Consider the following 25,879-nt stretch of genomic DNA (forward strand, 5'->3'; position numbering starts at 1 on the left):
AAAGAAAACATTAAAATAAGTAATCCATAACAGAATTGTACCTAATAACCTAAGTGTTCATTTGATTTAGAGAATAGCTATACAAGAGTGTTGGACTTGCAAATCATAAAATCATTTAGGACCTTTACGAGCATCAAATCCAATCTACAACTAATGCAAAGTCCACTAGACCATGTCCTTAAGCCCTACATCCGCACATCTTTCAAATATTTTTAAATGGTCAATCTTGAACTATTAAAAATGTAAGTTTTGTATTTAAAATGAAAATGCTTTTATTTCTAGCTTCTCGTAAGAGACACAAAAAGGATAGAGATGAAGCTTGGGAGTATGAAGAACATGAGAGGAGAAGTTCTGGTGACCATAGGAGAAGTGGTCATTACCATGAAGGAAGGAGGATTTCTGGTAGTGGCCGATACCGTAATCGCAGTCCCGATGACTCTGATATGGATGATTATTCTCCTCCTAGCCTCAGCGAGGGTAACTGATCACTACAAGGATTTAATTTTATTCCATAATACTAGTGCTTTTTTAATGGATATGTTAAATATTTTAAAGTGGACATCATTGCATGCAATATTGAGTACAAGTGTAAGAAATGTAAATAATCCTTTATTGCTTGAAGTTTTAAGTGTTTGTTTTACTCCTTATTCTCTTAATTAGTGGCTAGAAAAATGAAGAAGAAAGAAAAACAAAAGAAGAGGAAAGCTTATGAACCTAAACTAACACCTGAAGGTAATTTTAGAAGCTTTATTTTCTACAGTTTATATTTTCTCCTTTATATTTAAGATATTGTTTATGAATTTCCCTTTTTTTTCTTCACCAGAAATGATGGATTCTTCAACCTTCAAAAGGTTTACTGCTTCAATAGAGAATATTTTGGAAAATCTCGAAGACATGGATTTTACAGCTTTTGGTAATAAATCAGCAATTTTCAAAATGCTTACCCCAGTTAGAAAAAACTGAGAAAAAACTGTATTGGTATTTTTGAACTTCCTTCTTGGAGACTCAATTTCATGTGATAACTTGCTAGGCCTACTGGATTTATATGGCTTCCACTTGGAAGGTGAGTGGTGCCCTTTACCTTTCCAATTTCACTTGCTGCTGCCTGAAGAAGATCCTTCTTCCTCTTCTCTGCACAATCCCAAAGGGGCATAAATCATAATGAATATCCTTTCCACTTCCCTTGGAGTGCAAAGGATGCTTCTTTGGGATGTCATTAGGGTGATACCTTCTGTCAAATACGTAAACAAGACGGTTCTCTTGCTAACAATGTCTGAGGCACATAATTACACATCTGCTACTTGCAGATATGATTCTTCAATTCAGACAGCAGAGTCCTTGTGAATTTATGGCTCAGACACTGAATCATTTACTTATTTGAGTTTGAAAACAGCCCCCTTAAATAAGTGTCTAAGGAAGTAGTTCATATTGCCAAAGGTGACTTTCTTTTGAAATGGATAATAGAATATTCATTATTTTTTTCCTACCATCTTTGTCACAGGATTAAAACAAGAGATGGGGCATAGTAAACAAGTTTCTGTAGTTTTTAAAGCCATAGTGTATGCAACCTTGAACTTAGAAGTGAAGTCATTGGATCTTTGTGTGTCTGGTAACATGATTTTTGTCTAAGGTTAAATGCAGTAAAGACTCAGATTATCTCCAGGTGCTTCATTTCATATGTGTTTTTCATCTGTTGGTCTTGCCCAAATTTGAACTTCAGGGCTACAGTTTAAGATTTGTTGTACTGAATTGAAAATTATGGCAGAAGTACTGCAATAAATGGGGTTTGGTGTTTTAAAAATTTTTAGTTTGTGATTTTCAGTAGTGAATGCCTCATGTTAGGCTCTTAAATGGTGTTTCAGAGCCATGAAATACCATTGGTGTGGTAAGTCATGCTTAACACATATTCATTGTTTCAACAAAAGCAAAAGGTGTCATTTTCAGTCTTTGTTAGATTCTAATTATTTTGAACCATTAGATGCTGGCTGTTTGGACAATCAGCTCTTTTTTTTCAGTTAGCATTTTCTTATTGGGATAAAAAAATAATGATTTCCTGGAAGTTCTATTAGAAATAAGATTGTTAATTTTTTTGCCTTTTTTTTTTGCTTTTTTTTAAGGTGATGATGATGAGATTCCACAGGAATTGCTACTGGGCAAGCATCAGCTTAGTGAGTTGGGTAGTGAATCTGCAAAAATCAAGGCAATGGGCATTATGGACAAGGTATCTCTTCATAATCTAACTCTTTCTGGAACATAAAATATTCATTAACATGCAAAAACTTACTTTTTCTGTTATGACATTCCACTCTCTTCAAAGGTGCACAGACCAGAAGAACAGCTGAGCTTCTGCTCACTTAGCTGATGTGCTTAGGAAGTTGCAGCATCATTACTGTTACTCTTTCTGAAGCTGAGACATTTTTGTTGAAAGGTCCTCCTCTGTGTCCTGCTCTTCCTCAGTCAGCTAGAGGAACTTTTGTTGGTGCAAACTTGATGTCTCAGCTCTAGAAATAGTGTTCTTGATTTCCCTTTATCTTCCTGGAGCTCTTGGCTTTGGGCAGTCTTAGGTTAAACTCTTTTCCTGCTCTTGACCACTTACATTTGTGTAGTGTCTGTGAAACCATGTACTATTATAATTACTCTGGACTATTCTAAACTTCTGTCATCCACACTTTAGATATTTCTGCTGGATTTTCCTTCAATCTCCCTAACTTCCTTTGTAGATGGTGGGTGGTGTGATCATTTGTCTTTCCTGATTGTTCTCACTGTTAACCTCTATTCCATGTTTTTCACACATACATACGTACAAACATACATACATACATATGTAGGTACAGCCATACATGTAAATATAAAATAAATTTTGTTGCTTCCAATGGTGAATAGTATCAGGATGAGAGAAACTAGCTTTCCTCAAGGTTAACATATTCCACAAATTGTTTAATCAGAACTGTGCAGAAGATCAGTAAGTGAGTTCAGTTTACTTTTTTCAACATGCTGCTTCTTTGAAGTTAACACTAATATTAAGAATACGTTTCCCTTTTATTATCTTTCAAGTATCAGGGAATTAATTTCTGCGTGTTCATGCAGTATGGATTTCCTCCTAATAAAACTGTATATGTTCGGGTAGAATTTGTAGATCGTACATGGATTTGGCAAATTTCTATTTTCATAAGCAAATAACTACACAACATTAGTGACAGGCCGTTTAAAAATTTGTTTCTGTGGATTTTGCTGGTTGAAAATGCAGTTTAATTGCAATCCTAGAATATATTTTGCCTGTTTCCATTATAGTGTTTGCATTCTCCTTATGCCAAATTGCTTATAGCTGAAACAATTCAGATTGTACAAGCTCTGTCCTTCATTCCTCGATGTTCTTTTCAGCAATTTGGAATCATTTCTATTCCTGCAGTTGTTTGACATGTTTCTTTATTTGTTTTAGCTCTCAACAGAGAAAACAGTAAAAGTGCTGAATATTTTGGAGAAGAATATTCAAGATGGATCAAAGCTTTCTACTTTACTTAACCATGTGAGTTTGCAATTTCATAATTTCACACCATTGTGAATAGTTTTCTTCACTTGAGTCCTATTTAGTGATAGATTCAAATACTCTTTATATGTGTGAAAGGGATTTCTGATATAATGTCTGCGATTAAAATCTGCCAAATTTTAATACTTGAAACAAAACTCAATTTTTGTGATTAAGTACTAATCATGTTCTACTATAGTAGTGACAACTAACAGATGTATTGGGAGCAACTGTATTTTCTTTTGTTTAATTTTAGATATTATAGTCATCCTGAAATATTCATGGTAATTCTGGTGTAATTTGCTTTATTGGATATTTCTTTACTATGTGTCCATAAAACATCCTTATAAAATGGGAGAGATACTGCAGTTTTCATATAGAGTCTATCTTTCTCCTGAGCATTAAGGAGGAAGTTTAAGGTTTAAGTGTTCTTACGCTACAAAGTGACAATGTCGATGTAAACAAAATTAAGAGGAATTTTAGTATTTTAGGATGGGCATTTTTTCCTGGTATACCTAAAACTGCTCAAAGATTTTGAGGTTTTATGAGGCTGATGTTCCACATTTCACATTTTAAAACAATATTGCAGCAAGATTAGAATGGAGTTTTATAGAAAAAAAACCCTCATCTCTAGAAATAAGAGAGTAATAGTTTATATCAGAAAGGAAGAATTTGAACTTGCGCATGAAAACCAGACACATTATTCGTGTCTAAATACTTTCACCTAGATAGTTTGTAGGGGTTTCAATGTTTCAGTATATGTTTTTGAATGTCTTAGACAATGCAAAACATGCATAAAAAGGAAGTACTGTTTTCATTGTGATGAAGTCTTTATGCTAATGATTTTAAAGTGATATTTTTATTTTAGTTTTTTGAAGTAAAACTCAAAATTATTAAGAACTTAATTAAATTGTCCAGTCCTTGCAATTCAGAGACAAACTTGGATTAAAAAAAAAGAAACTTAAAAAAAAAACAAAAACAAGTTTTAGATTTTCTTAAAATTATTAAAATTATTAAAAGTTATTCAAATAATTGTGGCAAATAAAGTCTCTCCTAAGAGGTAAGGTTGCTACTTTTACAGTGCAGTGAAAATATCTTACCTCAATATCAGTATATTTTTCAGAGGCAGAGGATGCTTTAATATTAATTTCATTTCATTTCCAAGATAATTGGGGGAAACACCTTTTTTTCCCTTAAGGTGTCATTTGTGTATGTAGCAAATTCCATAAAGCCATTGTATCTGAGAAGTTTGCAGGGACCTCTTGATTTGCAGATTTTTGTTGATTCTCTAATTAAGTATATCATGTATATAATGCACTGTTCTATTGGTTCAAATTCTCTTACCCCAAAGGTAAAAAGCTGTTACAGTTTCACTGACTTCTGATCTTTACAAGAAAGACAGCAGTGTTGAAGTGTGGTTTCATCTAGGTAGCAAAGACCCTTTCTCTCTGGAGGCTCTGTACCAGAGAAGCTATGAGAAATTCTACCTAGCTTTGCTGTAATATTGTATTACAATATTTAAGTAGTACTGGATGGTCATATTTAACCTCATCTGTATTTGTTTTGGTACCTCATATGAATGCAGTATCCTATGGTCATCTAAATGGACATATTTGATAAGAGGTTGTTGATAGTAAGTGGGTTGGTCTGTGAAGCAGAAAAAGTTGTGTACTTAGAGATTTCATGAACTTGCAAGAATCTTCTTGTATAAGAATTCCCTCTAGTGGCAGAAATCAAATGGATCAAAGCAGCAACTGGTACCACTGAAGAAAACACCAGATGAAGGAATTAGGTTTTGCTTAATGTACATTGGTCTTAAATAGAGCATGCAACAGTCTTCCCTCATAGTGCTTCCCAATGAGACACAGAAACCTTCTTTGTCTTCTAACAGAAGAATACAGACTACAGGACTTTGAAGACAAGTAGCTTAGAGAGACTTGATTACAAACTTCTTGCTAGTAAAACAAATATTACTTGATTTTTAAAATAAATTATTTTGGTATAGTAAAGGAAATAGATTATTTTATACATAAGTGTTATGTAAGCATATTAATGTACTGTTATTTTAACTTGGTGAGAATAAAAATTTGATTTCTTGTTCATACTCTCCTGTTTTTCTTGCCTGTTGCAGAATAATGACACTGAAGATGAGGAGAGATTATGGCGGGATCTTATCATGGAAAGAGTGACAAAATCTGCTGATGCTTGTCTTACTGCTATCAATATTATGACATCACCAAATATGCCTAAAGCTGTATATATTGAGGATGTAATAGAAAGAGTTATTCAGTACACAAAATTTCATTTGCAGAACACTCTCTATCCTCAGTATGATCCTGTGTATAGAGTGGATCCTCATGGTGGTTAGTATGCTAAGAAATCTTTCCATATTAAAAGCTATAAAAAGTTAATCTACTGTATCATTATGTAAATGACTTTCTGAGATAAGAATTTTTGTATGCAGCTTTTATACTGATAGTTCTCTCTTATCACGTAGAATATCCTGAATCAATGCACTGTTAGTTTGAGGATGATGAAATAGAGTAAAAAACCAGTGAAATGTGTCATCTGAAGAACTTAGTAATGTAGCACCTTGGTTTACTGTAATAATGTCAATATAACCAAAGTATTTAGACAAAAGTATTTAGAAGTTTGAAGTTCAACTTTTATGTACAGTTATTATGTGTTGAAATAAGTGTTGTCATAGTAATATGAAATACAGCTAGCTATGTATAACCATGTATATAGTGGTTTGTTTCAAGGAAAAGCTTCTAGCCTTTTGTTTTCATGTACATACCTACAGATGCATGGCTCCAGTTTCAAGATGCTTTTTAAAAATCTCAAGTTGAGCATTTAGAATAATTATGAAAAATATTTATCATGTGAAATTCCTGCTTTCCAGCAGATGCTACTGAGTAGTTTTTCTAAATTAGTTTTGCAAAACTGTAGTCATACAGTTTCATTTCCACTGTGAGGAAGATCATTTTTGTAGTATTTGAAACACTGAAATTATTAATGAATAAGTATTTTATTTTCTAGGTGGTGTTTTAAGTTCAAAAGCAAAACGTGCCAAGTGTTCCACCCACAAGCAAAGAGTTATAGTGATGTTGTATAACAAAGTTTGTGACATTGTCAGCAGCTTGTCAGAGTTGCTGGAGATACAGCTTCTCACTGATACAACTATTCTTCAGGTAGGTTTTTTCAGAATTCCTGTCCAAAAATGTTAGCTTTGCTTTTCCTAGAGTAAATGTGAAGTATAATTGTCCCAGCGACATGACGTTTGAAATCAGTACAAGCTTTTAAATTCTTAACATCGAAGTGACTAGTTTGTTGAGTAGTATGTCATTTGCATCTTCTCTTCTGCATTTAAGAAAAGTTTAACCTGCTTGAATTGAGGTATAGAGTAGTAGAATCATTTACACTGGAAAAGATCCTTAAGAACATCAAGTGTAAACTGCCAGCTGCACCACTAAAACCATGTCATTAAACATCCTATATACATGTATTTCAAATATCTATGGGGATGTTGGCTTCTATGGCTTATAAGCCATGTTGGCTTATGGCTTAAGTGCTTCCATGGGCACTTAAAATCCCATCTGAACCATCCCTGGCACAACTCATGGCCCATTTTCTTTGTCTTGTCACTTGTTAGCTGGGAGAAGAGACCAGCCTCACCTGGCTACACGCTCCTTTCAGGGTGTTGTAGAGGACTATAAGACCTCCTTTGGAGCATCCTCTTCTCTACACTAAACAGACTGATAGACCCTCAGCCGCTCCTCATAAGACCTGTCTCTTAATTTAATAACTTTATTTGCAAATAATATTAAGTAATTGTTGAATGCCTTACTTGCTGAATGAATAACTGACTTGTGAAACTGCCTAAGTACCAGTTTGTTAGTCCTATATACTTAAAACAACTTCTATCCATTGATAGGTGTCATCGATGGGAATAACACCTTTCTTTGTAGAAAATGTCAGTGAGCTACAGTTATGTGCCATCAAATTAGTGACTGCAGTAAGTACTGTCTAATTTGTGGGCTCTTGTGCCTGTCCTGCTGAGATTTATTAGGGTATTTACATAGGCTGTATTTTCTCTCTAGTAGGTAATTGGGAGTGTAGAATTGATGTTACTCTTGCATGTTTTTTACAGTTTGATATCATAATATGGAAATAGTGTTGTATCTACCTGAGATGCCCCTATGTGCAGAGTATAAAAAGGAATTGCCTAGTTCAAGCCAGAAGCTTCTTAAGTTTGATTGTCAGTTAAAGTGTACACACAAACTCCTTCCTCTCACCTGTCCCATTTTTTTTAAGAAATCTTTTTTAAAAAAATCTTTAATCCTAGCTATGTGGTTTTTGTTATTTCCTATGTTCAGACTTGAACTTAGGTAATAAATCATAGAACTAGTATGGTATTTCTGTATAATAGAACAAATTATTTTCCTCAGAAGAGATGATTATCTGGAAAAAATCACAGGATAGATAAAATATTATTTCAGGAAAAATGTAGTGGAACACAAATGTCGTTGTTCAAGTGGGAGATTTTAATCATTGTAAGAATTATATACTTCAGTATTCTGCCCAAACAAAAGGGGAGGCAAAATCAACAGTTCTGATTCTGTAAAATGAAAGAACATATCATGTCAGACATTAACATTAAAGCCTGGCATATGAAGTAAAACTGTTTTCTCAAATGTACTCTGCAACATACATATGTTCACGTAAATTGTGTTATAACAGAGTTTTCCTTTGGACTGAGAGAAATAAATACTAAGTCCAAAAACTTAGTATTATACTGTTTGGCTTTCCTATATAGTGTGTTATACCATTGACAAAAATATTTTTAATACAAAGTATTTTCAAGAACTGTTATGCATTTATGTTATATAAAGATTTTAAAAAATCTCTATTTGGAAAAGTGTTTATGTATTTTTTAAAGAAATGCTTGCATAGAGAAAGCAGCTCATTAACAATAAGGTGAATTGTAATTTATTGAAGAGTCATGTGAAGTGTATGCTGTCATATAATTATTTATAATATATTTAAAAGGCTATGTTGTATGACAATAAATCTTCTTCTAATAATCCTGTAACTATTAAATAGGTGTTCTCCCGGTATGAAAAACACAGACAGCTAATATTAGAAGAGATTTTCACTTCCCTTGCACGACTACCAACTAGCAAGAGGAGTTTGAGAAACTTCAGGTAACTTCTGGTGTAAATAACAACTTGTAGACTATAGCATTTATAGTTTTGTAAATGTAAGATTTTTGCAGGTTGAAATTTCAAAACAAATCGTTTGAAAAATGTAATAATTGCTTGGTTTTATGCTATTACTTTAGTGCCTAATTACAAAAAGAATTGAAACATTATTTTTCTCACTAAGAATGTGCATTGAGGATTATTTTTGTGGGTCAATTCTTTAATTCTGTTTGTATGGTGTTACATAATTTCTTCATTGCTAAATCTTTGTAGGAAAATTTTGGCTGAATTGCTTTGCAGAGCACTCTTTTCAGGGAGGGAATCAGTTTCATATCCATATCATTTCATACATCAGGGTTTACCACCCCTTGATGTTAAGTGTAGCAATAAGGTGTTGGTGTGTGGGCAGTAAACTCATACTATTTCTGAGATTACATCAGGGAGAAACACAGTCTTCTTACCAACTTAAGACAGTTGCCTCCTGAAGTTTGTAGTATGCAGTGCTGCTGCAGATTATTGTAGATTTCATATACTACAGAAAAATTATTACAGCAACAGTTTGGTGTGTTGTGTTGGAGCAAACATGGTATTATACATAATAAGCTTATTATTAAGTATTTTAGAAGGTAGATGTTTATTTTATTAAATATTCCTGTAGCTGTTTCAGCCAGTGAACTGTGTGCTGTTTCAGTTCAGCTCTTCTGTGCAAGAACAATACTTACTGGTTTTGTTAGGTCAAATGTTACACTTCATAAAAAGAAGCAGATTAATAGATGAATGTCTAGAATGTGGATTTCTAGCTGTGAATTATCTATTTTTCAAATAATTTTTGAAAGATACTACTTAGGAACAAATTTTTTTCTTGTATTTTGTCCTTTTTGTTTACTTTTAGTGTTAAAACTGTCTTTTGTTATTAACAGGTTAAACAGCAGTGACACTGATGGAGAGCCTATGTACATTCAGATGGTAACAGCACTAGTTCTGCAACTTATTCAGTGTGTGGTGCACTTACCAACAGCAGAAAAGGATTCTAATTCAGAAGAGGAATCAAACAAGAAAGTAAGATATTTTTAAAGCCTTTTTTAATATGTGTGTGCAGAAATTACTTACGTGTATTCGTAGGTATACTACATTACTACAGTAATCAAGCATTGTAATTTTAGGTCTGCTGTAATTTTTTGATGCATAAAAAATGTTGATCTGGAAATCATAGATCTATGCTGAGATAATAGACAAATGCATCTTGTTATTTTTAGGTGGATCAAGATGTGCTTATTACTAACTCATATGAAACAGCCATGAGGACAGCACAAAATTTCCTTTCTATTTTTCTTAAGAAGTAAGTACTGTTGCATTCTTTAGTTTATTGATAAATCCAGCTCCAAATTAGTACTTTGAAACCGGACAACTGAACAGTGTTAAATACCTATTTATAAAGTTACTTAAAATAATATACTTTATAAATGCCTGAGAGCTTCTTCCCAAGACAAAAAAGTTTCTAGAAGAGAAATTCTGCAGTATTCTTCATACGTTTAAGAAGCTGTCTCACAGTTCATGTAGGATTCCTTTATTATGCGTCTCTAACTTACCTGAAGTCTGGAAGAGAAGGCTGAGCAAATATTTAAGTGGTGAAATCAGGCTGATTTGGTCATCAGATATAAAAAGCCTAAAAATTGCTTTTACTGAGCTAAAGAGTGCCAATAGCTCAAAAAGGAATAAAAAATATACCTGAATTAAGTATAGGATTTCAAAGAACAAGTCTTTAGATTTCTATTGTATTAATTACACTTTTTCACTTAAAGCTGACAAGCTATTTAATAAGCTATCTAGGTATTAAATGCTTCTGATGTTAAACTTAGGGATGATGTACAGAAGTCAAAAAGTACCCGGTATGTTACCTTTTGGTGACCTTTTGTTATTGGGTGGGTTTGTTGGTTGTTTGGCTGGTGTTCTTTTAGTATTGATTGTAACAATTGTGAAGCATAATACTGAGATGTGCTATCACTATCAGATAAACCAGGCTTAAAGAATATAAACGTACCAACTCTTAAATATCCTACTCTAGCTTCATTTTGATAATTCTACCTACTTTGTCTATGCAAGTTAATACAGACTTAATAAAGCTAAAAATAAAAATCTTAGCAACAAAATTCTGCTGTCATGGATTAGATGCTTTATTTCCAGGACAATTTGGAGGGATAACTGTTTAAGCTATTTCGCTACAAATTAATAAAATAAATTTTCTGCTAGTATTTCAGATTTGGTTTTTTTGGAATTGCATAAAACTGTTTTTTCTGATTAAACATAGAATTACTTCTGTTTATAGCAGAATAAAAAACTTTACATGGCTGTTAAATTTGCTTACAAAAAGCATTTTCTTGTTAATAGGTGTGGCAGTAAACAAGGGGAGGAAGATTACAGGCCACTGTTTGAGAACTTTATTCAAGATCTTCTTTCAACAGTCAATAAACCAGAATGGCCAGCTGCAGAGTTGCTACTTAGCTTACTAGGAAGGCTGTTGGTAAGGGATTCTTTTTTTTTAACTGTATGAATTCATTTCTTATACAATGAAGACTTGTTTATTTCTGCTAAATAAACACTACTACTATAGGAATGCTTTCTGATTGTTGACACACATGCAGCATATAAGTATTTCCTTGCATATAACACTACTATCTCTGTGGCATAAATCAATATTTATTTTTAAATGTCTATTCTGCTTTTCTTAGGTTCACCAGTTCAGTAACAAATCAACAGAAATGGCATTAAGAGTTGCATCTCTTGACTATCTTGGAACTGTAGCAGCAAGACTGAGGAAAGATGCAGTAACTAGCAAAATGGATCAAGGATCTTTAGCCAGGATACTCAAACAGGTGTGTGGGACATCCACGGCAGCTGGATGAGATCTATCCATTCAAATGCTTGAAAATTTTAAATATACTTGAAAACTTGACATTATGGAGAATCAGTCTTAATGCACTATTTAGATTTCTGAATCAAATATACATAGTTTATAAGTACTGCATTTGTTAACTCGTGTCTTCATTGCACCGTTTCTGTAGAGATCCTATACATTAATTAATTACAGTGGTTACTCCATTTTCTTGTGACAATACTGAGGAAATAATGGAGCAACAGTTGGATTCTATCTTAAGAGGCCTTAAAAATACATATGAACCTGCATTTGCTATTGCAAAGTGGAACCTGAGCTTCTGGCACTCAAATACATACTTTAGAGAGTTGACCTATTAGTCCTGCAGGATTAATTTTTACATGCTATAATTTGAGGTTTTGGGGGTGTTTTGGTGTTTTTTCCTGTACTTGCATGTGTCTGTAGTGGTTGATGCTGGCCAGATGCCCAGCCCTCACCCAAGCTGCTGTGGCTCCTCTCTGCAGCTGCACGGAGGAGAGAAAATGTAAGGAAGGGTCCATGGGTTGAGATAAGGACCAGGAGAGATCACTCACCAAATACCGTCACGGGCAAAACAGGCTCAGCTTACAGATATGAAGTGAATTTACTACTAACAAAATCAGAGTAGGATAATGAGAAGTCAAATCTCAGTTCAACTGCCTGAAGCATTTCCTCCCCCTCCTCCTCCTTCACTGACCATGGGCTGCAGGACTGTTCTTCTCACATGTTCTCACCCTGCTCTGCTCTGGTCACGGTTACATCTGAACAATAGCTTTTTTGTTCTTCTAAAATATGTTATCACAGAGATGTTACCACAATCTCTAAATAGCCCAGCCTTGGCCAGCAGCTTCCGTCTTTGGAGCCACCAGGGACTGGCTCTTCTGGACATGGAAAAAGCTTCTGGCATCTTCTCAAAGAAGCCATACCTGTAGCTCCCCCCACCAACTTCCAAATCAAGGCCATGCAAAATCTTTCATTAGAGAGTCCATGTTTGGATTTCTGCTAATGCTGGTCAAAATCTGCAGGAGTGGCAACAGGTGCTAAAGCAGATATTTTGGCTCTATACAGTATATAATATGAGAAAATCTCGTCCCATTTGCCCTTTTACAAACGAGGACTTGAATTTTTTTTATATATTTCTTTCTGAACTAACTGTTGTCAGGATTTCCCTTCCATGTCTCTGAAAAGACTACAGATCTATTACATATACTTTATAATGACCATTAAATTTGTATTGAAGGAGAAGCTTATATACTTTTCAGGCATTCAGTTAAAGAGTGAAAGTCATCTATTCCTTTATGAGACTGATTCTTTCCATAATTTCTTTCTATTAGAAAGAATACAACATAGAATGCCAAATCTTTATGTCCATGGCATAATATAATTTATACTTCTGTTTGATAAGGGATTATAATTCTCCTCTGTTGACAGTGATTCTGACAATTTTACATTATACTTAGAGTATATTGAGAGAGTATTTCAGAAGAATCCTTTTATTTTTCCTTATCCTCAGAAGTTCTAATAGTATTGAAAAACATTCTAGAAAGATATACCTGAGCAGTGACCTGAATTTTTCTGTTTGGTTTTGGGTTTTTACAGGATCAGGTAGCTGCTAGGCATTGGCATCTGCAGAAAATAAAATTGCTGTGGGCAATTAAGTGTTAAAAGTTTTTTTTCAGTTTCTCAGGAAACTTAACATCAGTAATGGCAGACAGTACCATCCATGCATTGTGGAATGTGTGTTCTATACAGTACCATCAATCAGGGTAGACTGTTGTGTTATTTATAAATTTGTAAGAGAAGAACAATGTGTACAGTACAGCTGACCTTCACTTTCCTATTCAAATGGCAAGAAAATAAGAAAATCCATTTGCTGTTGTCATCAGAAACTTAAATTATAAGCTAATTATTGAGAAATTAGCTTACACCTCTACAGATTTTTCTTCCCTGCTAAGTTGAATATTTCTGTTGGATATTTTCTTCTGCACTCTGATATCATTACCGTGATATTAGTCAATGATTGATAAATGCATATAGTGCTCCCTGCTGTAGTTTGGACCCGTGATTCATAGAATAGGTTTTAGAGGAAAATCTATTCTGTTTTGACATTTTAAAACAGTACATTTTTTTTAGAAATAGATTGTATAGTTTATTTGAACACTTGTGCATGCTTTTCATTAGTTTATCTCTTGATACACAGATGTTTTGGACTTGTTATTACCTTTCTCTGCTTCCTGGTGTTTGCAAGCTATGTTACATGCTGCATACGTGTCAAGATTCTCAGTTGATGGTGTTAGTAGAGAACTGAAGATGGTTTTAAGTTAGAAGTTTCATTGCTGATAAAGAAATGTTTTTTTTCTGGCCAGAGAATTTAAAGCCAAAAATTATTCTTTTACTTTAATTTTGATTATTGAATATTATTTTTAAATAATATTCAGTATCATTCTTTGTTCTGGGATTTTTATTTGTTTGATAGTAGTTAGGCAGTTAAGCATCAAGCACCCCTTGTATTAAGCCAGTTATCTACAGAATTTCACGTTTGTCAAAGGCCAGAATTTCTACTCACAATTTGCTCATCAAGGGTGTTTTTTACATATATATATATATATAAATCTCGTCAGTATTGTGTGTCTTGTAGGCATGCTTTTAACTCTTGAACTCATTCATTTTGAAGTGAAAGAATAATACTTTTTCTGCTGTAACATCAGCAATTGAAAGGATCTGGGTGTTTCAGTATGACATTGAGGAAATAGAGTTTGTTTTCTGGATTTTGCCCTTTTTTATTTTATTTTTCTGTGACAGAGGGTCCTCATGCAAGGTCATAGAAAGAAAACTAACCGAATCAGTCAGTCTGTTTTAAAACTGCTCTTAATGGTTTTTTTTACTTTTAACTAATTGGTTAAAAAATTAGTAATGCTGTACAATTATGCAAACGACTGACTTCAATGTATTTTATATGTGGACATGCAAATTTTCCGATGGTAATTATGGCTGTGCAATATTCTTGTTTACAACTATCTTTCTACTTCTAACAGGTTTCAGGAGGAGATGATGAAATACAACAGCTGCAAAAGGCTTTACTAGATTATCTGGATGAGAACACAGAAATTGATGCATCATTAGTGGTAAATTTCAGCTTTCTTTCATCAGGAATTTATATAAACAATTTCAGTAACATGCACTGAAAAAAATTATTTTTGATTATATATATTAGTGCTTCAGTTAAATTGTCACCCTTACATACACTGTCAAAAATAATACACAATTGTCACCCTAACATACACTGTTTTCAAAAATAATGTTGATGCATTAGTCCCTAAATCTCATTATAAATCTGTTAATTTTTTTTCTATATCTGTTGATTTTGTTTTCTGTTCATCCAGTTTTCTCGAAAGTTTTATGTAGCACAGTGGTTCCGTGATACAACTATGGAGACAGAAAAAGCAATTAAATCTCAGAAGGATGAGGATTCATCTGAAGGAACTCATCATGCAAAAGATGTTGAGACCACAGGACAAATCATGCATAGAGCAGAAAGCCGCAAAAAGTTTCTTCGCAGCATCATTAAAACTGCTCCATCTCAGTTCAGTACATTAAAGTATGTTTCAGTACCACTTTCTTCTTCACTAGCCATGCATTTGATGTTTTAAATAATTTTTTTGTGAACATGTCCTGATTAACACATGGACTTTATTTCAGGATGAATTCTGATACTGTGGACTATGAAGATGCATGTTTGATTGTTCGCTACTTGGCCTCTATGAGGCCGTTTGCCCAGAGCTTCGATATTTATTTGACACAGGTAAACTGTGACTGGAAGTCTTAGTATAGTGAGACACAGTTGGATTCTGATTCCAAACACTTTCACAGCCATATGCTATTATCTGTCCATTGTTGAGCAGAGGTTTTACAGGCCATGATACCATCATGTACTTTCATATTCTGTGATAATGGAAAAAGTGATTAGGTTTCTTTTTCTTGTATTGTATGTTATAACGTGCACACATTATTTTATTTATTCATGTATGCTTATGGCAAAATCACTGTATGCACGCAGTAAGAGGGTCATTACAAAGTGTTGAAATTATTTTCACACCTTCTATAAGATGCGTATTCCTTTGGTAAGATTAACTCATGAAATTTAGCTTAATTTGATTTGAAAGTAAAAGCTGGATTGACCATTAGTTTGCAGTGCGCGTTGCTGTCACTTTGGAAGCTGAAGTTTGACCAGTGTAGTTTCTTGCTTTTTCAGAGAGAAAGGTACTAACACTGGCACAGTGACATGTTTGAAATTCAGTACTAGTTGGACTACTTAAATTGATCTGCATGTAGAGCCATTCTTAGAGCGCCCTTGTCCAACTTTGCTGTTAAAAAAACTGTGGTGAGAGCCACAACTGAATGACAAAAGTAGAATTTCAATTTAAGAACCTTATAACCCATTTTAGAGAAGTAACAAATCGTGGTAAATATCCATGTTCAGTTTTCAGTGCCATGAAACATCACTTACTTTTTATTTTCTGAGAAGATAAACTCAGCTTTTTGTTATTATTTTAGTAATATTATTTATATGTTGTTGTGCTGAATTTTTGCTCTTAATTATTCCCTTCCCAAAACAATTAAATCTTTTTTTTTTGTTCTCTTCTAGATTCTGCGTGTACTTGGTGAAAATGCAATTGCTGTTCGAACAAAAGCCATGAAGTGTTTGTCTGAGGTTGTTGCTGTAGACCCCAGCATTCTAGCCAGGGTAAAAAAGAAAATATCTACCATGCACAGATCACCCTTAAAAAAAAATCTTTATTTCTTATTCTGAATCTTTGTTTCACCTGTTCTTTTTAGCTGGATATGCAACGAGGAGTTCATGGGCGGCTAATGGATAACTCCACTAGTGTGCGAGAAGCAGCTGTGGAGCTGCTTGGCCGATTTGTGCTCTGCCGTCCTCAGCTTGCTGAGCAGTATTATGACATGCTGATTGAAAGAATATTGGTACGGTGACTTGTGGTATTTATGGTAAAATAAGTGGCATTGGAAAATTTGCTTTTAACTGAGCTTGTTTAATAAACTGGAATTGTTTGAATAGTGAGCCATCATGCTTTTAAGGACAACCTTGTAAAATGCACCACTTGCTTCTAGGGAAGCTTTATTATGTTGAAAGGTGAACTTCTACAGAAAGTCATACAGCATCAGGACCAGGGCTGTATTCCTTTTGATTCCATTATTAGTGCTCATATTAGCTGTGTCATGGCTTAAGCGCCCAAACAGAAGTTTAGCACACACCATGTAGCTACTCACTCAACCCCCACATCTCTTATCCCCACCCTGGTGGAATGAGCCAGGAGGATTGCAATAAAATCTACATGTTGAGATAAGAATATTTAATAATTAAAATAAAGTAAAATATAATAAAAATTATAAATAATGATAATAAAAAGGAAACAAACCATTGATACACAAAGCAGTTGCTCACCATCTGCTGACTGATGCCAGAGCCCTTCCCAAACCTAGACTGGCTGTGCATTCTAATAAGTCCCCCTAGTTTATATACCAGGCATGATATTCTGTGGTGTGGAGTATCCCTTTGGCTAGTTCAGGTCACCTGTTCTGGTATGCTCCCTCACAGTTCCTTTTGCCTACCTCCTTGTTGGCACAACATGAGACAAGGACGGAAGAAAAAGTCCTTGACTTGGATAAGCACGACTTAGCCAAAACCAAAACATCAGTGTGTTACCAACACCATTCTCATTCTGAATCCAAAAAACAGCAGTGTAACAGCTACTGAGAAGAAATTAACTCTACCCTAGCTTTAACCAGGACAATGTGAAATAAGGAATTTCGCTTCATATTTGAAGTCTGAAATATGGATCATTGAGGGCAACTTTTTATGCTATTTTTAGTGTTTTGAAGGGTTTACTAGTTTTTTTACCAAAAAAAGTGGTTTTATTGTCTAGGTGTTCAATGTTATAGTATCCATGTCACTACACATTTGCTATAGTTACATGATAAAACGAGTTTGTGAAGGCTTTTGGAGATAAGTAGGTCATGTGCATACAATACTACATAAAGCAGTTAAACCTGACATTCAGAGTCAACAGATTTTGAGTAAGGTGATATGATGTGAAGCTCCTCATCTATCTCCTTAGATGAAGCCTAATAAAATGGAAATGACTGCCTGCGTGTATCTTATCCATAAGCTTTATCCAAAAGCTTAAAGTATTACTATCCAAATCTATAGGGAATCTTGTGTGTTCCAATAAAGTAGCTAAAGCATCATCACATCTGGCTTGAAAATTCTTGAATAAATAAGTGGATTGCAACATCATGAGCTCTTAGATGGGAGGGTATAGATGAAGAAAGTGTTTCAGCATTCTGGGAACTCAGCCAGAGCCTTTAGAAAAAGTTATGCTGAGCTTTTGTATAAATGCATTCCAGAAGATTTTACTTGCCTTTTCTAAATAAATTTTGTAAGTCAAATTGGGTGATCTTCAAATATTAATTCATATAAGACATAAATTAATGTTTCTGATTTGTTTTCAAGAGTGTAATTCTTTTCACAGGATACTGGTATCAGTGTCAGAAAAAGAGTCATAAAAATACTTAGGGATATCTGCATTGAACAACCAACCTTTCCCAAAATTACAGAAATGTGTGTGAAAATGATTCGGAGAGTCAATGATGAAGAAGGCATTAAGGTAGAATGAAACATATCCTTCAGAATTTTATTTATTGTGACTGTAGTGTTTCCCTGTTTTGACAAAATTAAAATAAGTATTTCAGTTCTCCTTTGTAATATTTATTATTTATGAATTTTTAAGAACTGATATTTTAGTTTTCTGTAATTCTCTCTGACTTACTTCTCTGTTTTCTGTAACTTCTTGTTGTCAGTCAAAATATTTTAAATATTTTCCAGAGGTTTTTCTTTATTCTTGCAAGTATTTTCTCTGGCACTTCTCTTTTCTAACAAACAAAATTGCCATATAAAACTTTGATTTCTGCAAATCAATAACTTTTAAGTAAAAATTAACAACTTGACATTAATATATGCCATGTGTAATTATTAAAGTTATAAAGTGTTAATTTGTGATAATGTTTCAGTGACGCAGTTATTCCCCCTGAAATGTGCTCATACTCTACTCTTTGTGCAGTGTGTATTTGCAGAAGGGCACAAACCTAATATAATGTGTTAAATCATAAAGCTGACAATGATTATTTTGTTTAATTTGGCAAAATAATTTTAAAATTGTTGAGTAATTAGGGACACAGCTGTTGTAATTTTGTATCACTTTCAGTAAAATTTAAAAACTTTAAAGCTGCAGCAGATATTTTTACCTCTTGAGGTACATTATTGTAAAGTGGCTTTCTGAGAAGGCTCTTGATCAACAAGCAGATGAACAGCTGGAGTCAAGGTGCTGCTGGAAAGGGAGGATGACCATGTTCTTTCCCCTCTTATCTTTCTAACAATAAAAAAAAAGGAGGCATAAACATCAATGTGTTTTTAACAGTTCCATGAAAGAGAAGTAATTTTGGAATAATTTTTATTCACTTGCATTCTATTCTATATTGTCCTCCATTCAAAAACATTGGAAGGTAACATACTTCCTATATTTGAGTGTAGAGGCTTGGCCTCTCTCTCTCTCCCACCTTGTCACAGCTGTTTTGTAAACTAAAGGAACCTACCAATGCTGCTGCAGTTCTGCTCTAGGGATTGTTCGTTCAGTTGTCAGCTCCTCAGCTGTGTTTTTCTGAGAAATACCAATTAATGCAGGCACGTGGTAACTTTATTCTCAGCTTTTGTAGCATCAGTTCCCATTGTTTCATTTTGCTGAAGTTTGGCATGAGATCAGTGTAAGTTCTGCAGTAGTAAATCTAGGTCTGTCTCAGGTAACATTTCCTACTACAGTCTCATATGAGTTGCATAATCCCTTATGGAAGGGCACAGATCATCAGCACATCTGTTCTATGGATGTATTAGAAATAATACTAATGTAAGTTTATTTATTTCTACAAATATTTTATTTTCCTTCAGAAATTAGTAAATGAGACATTCCAAAAACTCTGGTTTACTCCAACTCCACACCATGACAAAGAAGCGATGACAAGAAAAATACTAAACATCACTGATGTGGTATGTTAAACAAATCTGAGTTGTGTGCAAAATTAAATTTGGTTTTAGTATCTTAGAAACTAAATTTTTTTGAGCACAATAATATGTCAGACGGTTTCCCTTTTTATATTTCCTGGCATGAAATGTACACCAAAAATATTCATGGGACTGGGCAGGCTATAGGAAATCTTAAATGCTCACTAATCTGCTGGCAATAATAACTGTAAATACAAGGTCATATTTTTACTCAGAGTAAACTGGTGTCTGCATAGTTGTGTCATACTATTTAGGAGCAGCAGATTAAATAGCATGTCTCCAAAATAAAAATGTTTTAATTGGTAGTGAAAATACATTGCATAAAACCACTGTGCTGAAAAGATGTTTTAATATAAATTATTCAAAGATCTAAATTTCAAATTTAAAAACTGACTTGATTACTTACAATTATAGGTTTAAATCCCATTCTGCTTTGCTGTTTTTTTAAAGTTATAGTCTAGTTTGCATTTTTCCTGTCTGAGAGGTCAGTCAATTTGACTTCTGTTTAATTCTCAGTTCTCCTGCAAGTTCTAATTTAAACCACCTGTGTGCTGTTCCTGATATATGATACCAGTGAAGGCTTGAGGCTTGTTCTGTTTATATAAAAACGTGTGTGTGTGTGTGTGTATATATATATATATATAAAACCTAAATAAATATGTGTGTGTGCAGGTACTTTTCTCTGGTGCCCAGTGACAGGGCACAAGGGAATGACCTGAAGTTGCGTCAAGGGAGGTTTAAGTTGGGTAAAAGCAAAAGGTTTTTCACCCAGAGGGTGGTTGGGCCCTGGAACAGGCTCCCCAGGAAAGTGGTCTCAGTGCCAAGCTCGACAGAGTTTAAGAAGATTTGGACAATGCTCTGTGACCCTTGGGTGTCCTGTGCAGGGCCCGGGGTGGCACTTGATGAACTCTGTGGATCCCTTCCAACTCAAGAGATCTTGTGGTTCTATGATACACATGGAGGTCTGTTTTCAAAGTGTCAGGATTATATTTATACATAAATTAGTGCAAAATTTTCTACAAAATGGAAGCTTATCTTGCAGTAGGGACAGCAATCTCCAGTAAAGCATGTATGCATTGTGTTGTATGAAATAAAAATTCTACAGTCACTAAAATGGTGGGAGCTATTTTTCAAATACAGAAGACAGTTTCTGGTCTCCATTGTTCTTAATACATATAGAAATATATGCATGTTTGCTGGTCTTTTGAGATGATATCTGTGTTGAAATAATTTTTTCCTCAGATGCCTTGTTTATTAACTAGTTTATTCTCAAAAATACTTATAGGTTGCAGCTTGTAGAGATACAGGGTATGATTGGTTTGAACAACTTCTTCAAAATGTAAGTAATAAATTTTGAATGTATAGCACAGTCATTGTTCAAATTTTAGTGTTCCTTTTGCTTCTAAAACACATGGAATGGGAACACCAAGAGCAGTTCTACAATAGACAAATTCAGTTCCTGGTCTTCAACATCTGACCTTTTTTTCTGTCCTTCTTTGGCATTCATTTCTGTCTTTGCAAGTGATCTCATAAAAATGCTTCACTTCTTGGTTTTGGGAGGAGTATGATTTGTTTGTTTAATTTATTTGTTTAATTTTGTTAGTTCTTCAGTAAACACAAAGTCCACAGCTAAGGTACCTTATTTCAGAATTAAGTATCTAGTGATGTCAGGTTTTTTTAAACAGTAGATAAGTGTATTTTCATATCCAACATATTTTCTACACAATTTATGGAAGCAGTGAATCTTCAGAGTATAAGTTAATTCTGCATTATATTCTACTTATATCTAATACAAATATTTCTAAGAATTGAGCTTGGTTTGTTTATATCTCTTAACCTGTGTTATCATTCTCTGCATGTTACATGCACTGGTTAATTTTCAAGCAAGAAAATCCTTTGATTCCTCTCTTACCTGGAGTCTCATGAAAACAGGTTATCAAGTAAATCAAAGCCTCTTTAATAAGAGCCTCTGCTCTGAAGAAAAGGCTGTAATATGGTCTCAGTCCTTCTCAGATACTAGAAGAATCTTCATGGACACAATTTTAGTAGCCAAACTCATCTGTAAAAAGTTCAAATAAAGTGTTGATGTACACTTTTTTTGTCATTTGCTATTTTAGCTTAGTGTCAAAAACATTTGTTTTGAATTTGCACTTTATTTCTGTAAGCATTTTAAAAATCTTCTAACTCCTGCCAGTTTCTGCATTATTTCATTAAACATAAAGCAGCTTTCATCCCAATGCAAAAAATAAGAACTACTATGGATTTTTATTACAATTACTTTTTCTTTATTTACATTGCTTTTTTACTTCCTGTCATTTTTTCTTGACCATTTAAGTTTTATGGAGAATTAAATTCTTTTATAGTCTAAAATCCTTGTGTTTCTGTAGTAATTGTTATAAAGCCAGCATATATTCTATGCAAATGAATGCAGCTTTAACACTAAACCATTTTCTGTTTCATCTGCTACAGCTGTTGAAGTCAGAAGAGGATGCCTCATATAAACCTGTGAAGAAAGCCTGTACTCAACTTGTTGACAATTTGGTCGAGCACATTCTTAAATATGAAGAATCTTTATCAGGTGATATTATTTAAAATTCAGCTAAAATCCTTTGAATTTTTTTTTAATGATACTATAACAGTTGTTGAAATCACTTCATTGCAAAAAGTTAACTGTTCTGGAATTCCTGTTAAAAGATGATTGTAATAAATCATTGTTCTTAAGTGATGAAATTTAATGTACTGTGTAATAATAAAACTTCTCTATCTTCACTAGCTAACCACAATCATAGAAAGAACTATTTTTAAAATAGCTTGTTCAAACTTTCAGATCACTAAAACCAAAACTATCATGGCAAATTTTATTTGCATTAGTATGTTCTATATTTGTAATAAGAGTTATAGGCTGGGCTAATTTAACATTTGCAGGTAGAAGTATAAAAACTGGTGATGTTTCTGATGCTTCTTTGCTTCTTTTTTCAAGTCTTTTGTAGTCACATATAAATGTTAACACAGTATGTTCCCATTTCTAATAAGAACATTCTGTTTTGATCTTCAAAGAGATGCAGTGAAAGAGACACTCAAACAGTGTTTAGGCCATATGTTTTCAATTGCTTAAACAGTACTTGGTCTTACTGTCGTTTTTGTGTTTTCTAATCTTTTGCAGATTCTGACAACAAAGGTGTGAATTCCGGTCGTTTGGTTGCTTGCATAACCACTTTGTTCTTATTCAGCAAAATAAGGCCCCAGCTTATGGTCAAACATGCCATGACCATGCAGCCATACCTGACCACTAAATGTAGTGTAAGTAGAGACAATCAGTCTTTTCCCCAGATAATTGAGCATGAAAATTAACTCCTGTCTTGTATACTTAGGAAATTTAAGATTGGAAAAGAAAATTTTAAATTGTGGAGTTTTTTCATGAGCATCATAGCTTTGGAAGTTACTAGATCCTTTTGAAGATCCCTATAGCTCTTAAGATGTTCTCCCTCATGTTCTACCTCCATATTTTGCAGCCAAATAAAACTGAAACCTGTGCTGCCTCTTTCCCAGTTTTTCTTCCTTCGGGAAATAGTTTCTTAGAATTGCTTTAGTTTACAGTCACAGTCTTAAAAGTAGTTAATGTTTACCATATGAATCTTAAGACTTAAGGATAAGGTTCCATAAGATAGAGTGATCTAATATATAGCAAATATATGAGAAGAAAAATATCTTATTTCATCCTTTTCTAGACTTCATTTCTCATTCCTCTAGCTCTAGTGCTCTTGTATTCTCCTGTAAGGCATTGTAGAGAGCTCTAACACTGCAACCCTCCCCCAGTCAGATCTCTGAATTTTTGCAGAGGTTTCTGCCATTTTGATCTGGTTCCCTGACTGGTTAAAGGTAGCAGGCAGGATCATGCACCCATTGCTCAAGGATGACGAGCGTGGTGGGTAGCAGCAGTGCCTTTCAATAGGTGAGCTGCTCAGGGTAGGCTTAAGGGGTAAATGTTACCAACTTAGATTGTATATACAGCCTAGCATTTTGCAGGCATTTTCCACATTCTGTAGGCACATTTACAACAGGCTCTTAGTGCTGCTTCTGAACAAACAGTATAGGAAAGACTTATCTAAATATTTACTTGTTGTGGCTTATTTAGTGGATTGCAAATGGTTTGTTTTATATTTACACATAGTTGAGATGAATCATACAGTTACCACTGACAGCTTGAACATGTCAAACAGCTTGATACTAGCAATCAGGATTTATACTGTTAGCTTTTTTATATATTTATTCCTATATACTATACTGATTAGCAAGCTAATTTGTCAAAAGTCAATTTCTAGCATCATGTCTCTTTAGGAGGTGTTTTCTGTAGATTCCATGATAATGTAAACCAGTAGTAATTTTAATTGTAATTTCTAAATTTATGCACATTGTTACCTTTTGTTTAAGGTGCATTAAGTCATCGCACAACTTCATTTTGTTGCTGATACCTTGTTTTCAGGTATTGAGTCTTCTCTAGTGTGTATATCTCAGGAAGAGTTCCTAGGTTTCTTGTAAGACTCCAGAAAATTATCAGACCCAAAAGTTTTCAGGTCTGACACAGCCTTGATAAGAGGTGTAATTCTGCTCATCCAGACTTTTTTTCCTCAGAATGCCTTCAGTAAACAGAACTAGATTTCATAATAATATGTAATTTAATAGCAGATGTAAAATATATTCTTTTAGGTGTTTACCAAATATCTGATTTAAGTTGGAGTTTTTAGCTGTCAGTGCATATTAATAGTACGTATCTTATCCATGGCCAGAAGTATTAAATACTATAAATGCCGTTGTTTCAGACCCAGAATGATTTCATGGTGATCTGCAATGTTGCAAAAATCTTAGAGCTTGTAGTGCCGCTAATGGAGCACCCAAGTGAGACCTTTCTTGCCACTATTGAGGAGGACCTCATGAAACTCATCATCAAATATGGCATGACAGTAAGTTTTTAATTGCTACTATTCTATTGATTCCATTTCACATGAGTTTGGTTTAAAGACAGTCTGGGCTTCATTATGAAGATAACTTTGGAGTCATGAAAATTATGGGTTTACCAGGGTTTCTGTGTGGTTTTGCTGTATTTTAATGAGTTTGAGTAGGTTTTCCGAGTAGTCTAGGGAGGGACATTACATTATATGTCTTAGATTGTTAGTTTTAGTTCAGCATAGCTTTTTCCTGCATAACTTCACAATAATCTCAATTTAAACTTCTAAGTAGACAATTTATTTGTTCTTTCTTGCTCCTAGGTTGTTCAGCACTGTGTGAGCTGTCTTGGGGCAGTTGTGAACAAGGTCACCCAAAACTATAAATTTGTGTGGGCCTGTTTTAATAGATACTATGGTAAGCAAAATCATAACAAGTAATTGTCACTTTTCAGTTTTGAGTACAATTCTTATCTGAGGGATACACCACAATTAAACACTGTGATAACTTTTATTTTACTGCAGGTGCACTTTCTAAATTAAAAAATCAACACCAAGAAGACCCCAACAGTACAATACTTACTGCCAATAAACCAGCACTCCTTAGATCACTTTTCACTGTTGGAGCACTGTGTCGGCATTTTGATTTTGATCAGGAAGATTTTAAGGGCAGCAGTAAGGTAAAATAACTTTCATTTATTCTCCATGTCTTAGATATAATGAAAGTTCCACTTATTTGTGAAAGCACATTATTTCCAAAAGGTATATATTTTTCCATAATGCATATGGTATAGTTTTCTGGTTTTTAAATACATTATTTTGAAAGGACTGTGCAGTAAAGTTGTATTTCTCCTTTCCTTTTTTATAGATATCCTTTCTATAAGAGATTAAAAACATCTGTTTCATCTGCAAATAGCTAATAATTGTGTTTTAATTTGCCCAGGTTAACATTAAGGATAAAGTACTTGAACTGCTGATGTATTTTACAAAGCATTCAGATGAAGAAGTACAGACAAAAGCCATTATTGGTCTTGGTAAGAAATATTGGTTTTTTATTATTCAGCTCTAGTAGAAATTCATGTATATCAGTAGGAATTAGATGTATTTGTGTAGTCACGTAAGGTTTGCTTAAAATCAAAGCTTACAGCTTATTTTATTTGAGAA

The 25,879-nt window shown here is 34.0% G+C and overlaps 1 protein-coding gene across 10 annotated transcripts in view; it reads left to right on the forward strand.

Annotated features, from left to right (window-relative positions):
• The window catches only part of NIPBL (NIPBL cohesin loading factor), a 153,707-nt gene that overhangs the window by 117,105 nt on the left and 10,723 nt on the right, over window positions 1–25,879 (forward strand). For all 10 annotated transcript variants that reach the window (XM_039709678.1, XM_039709677.1, XM_039709679.1 and 7 more), the window contains 27 exons: window positions 283–477; window positions 661–732; window positions 824–913; window positions 2,118–2,221; window positions 3,440–3,526; window positions 5,658–5,889; window positions 6,566–6,717; window positions 7,461–7,541; window positions 8,630–8,730; window positions 9,648–9,786; window positions 9,984–10,066; window positions 11,116–11,248; window positions 11,457–11,600; window positions 14,674–14,763; window positions 15,022–15,236; window positions 15,338–15,440; window positions 16,284–16,382; window positions 16,475–16,621; window positions 18,190–18,324; window positions 19,659–19,757; window positions 21,058–21,111; window positions 22,242–22,350; window positions 22,936–23,072; window positions 24,593–24,733; window positions 25,040–25,133; window positions 25,241–25,395; window positions 25,659–25,749. In XM_039709678.1, the coding sequence (XP_039565612.1) occupies window positions 283–477; window positions 661–732; window positions 824–913; window positions 2,118–2,221; window positions 3,440–3,526; window positions 5,658–5,889; window positions 6,566–6,717; window positions 7,461–7,541; window positions 8,630–8,730; window positions 9,648–9,786; window positions 9,984–10,066; window positions 11,116–11,248; window positions 11,457–11,600; window positions 14,674–14,763; window positions 15,022–15,236; window positions 15,338–15,440; window positions 16,284–16,382; window positions 16,475–16,621; window positions 18,190–18,324; window positions 19,659–19,757; window positions 21,058–21,111; window positions 22,242–22,350; window positions 22,936–23,072; window positions 24,593–24,733; window positions 25,040–25,133; window positions 25,241–25,395; window positions 25,659–25,749 (3,282 nt within the window). The remainder of the gene's footprint in view (window positions 1–282; window positions 478–660; window positions 733–823; window positions 914–2,117; window positions 2,222–3,439; window positions 3,527–5,657; window positions 5,890–6,565; window positions 6,718–7,460; window positions 7,542–8,629; window positions 8,731–9,647; window positions 9,787–9,983; window positions 10,067–11,115; window positions 11,249–11,456; window positions 11,601–14,673; window positions 14,764–15,021; window positions 15,237–15,337; window positions 15,441–16,283; window positions 16,383–16,474; window positions 16,622–18,189; window positions 18,325–19,658; window positions 19,758–21,057; window positions 21,112–22,241; window positions 22,351–22,935; window positions 23,073–24,592; window positions 24,734–25,039; window positions 25,134–25,240; window positions 25,396–25,658; window positions 25,750–25,879) is intronic.

Source organism: Passer montanus, unplaced genomic scaffold (assembly GCF_014805655.1).
Source record: "Passer montanus isolate IOZ18808 unplaced genomic scaffold, ASM1480565v1 scaffold22, whole genome shotgun sequence".
Classification (NCBI taxonomy): domain Eukaryota; kingdom Metazoa; phylum Chordata; class Aves; order Passeriformes; family Passeridae; genus Passer; species Passer montanus.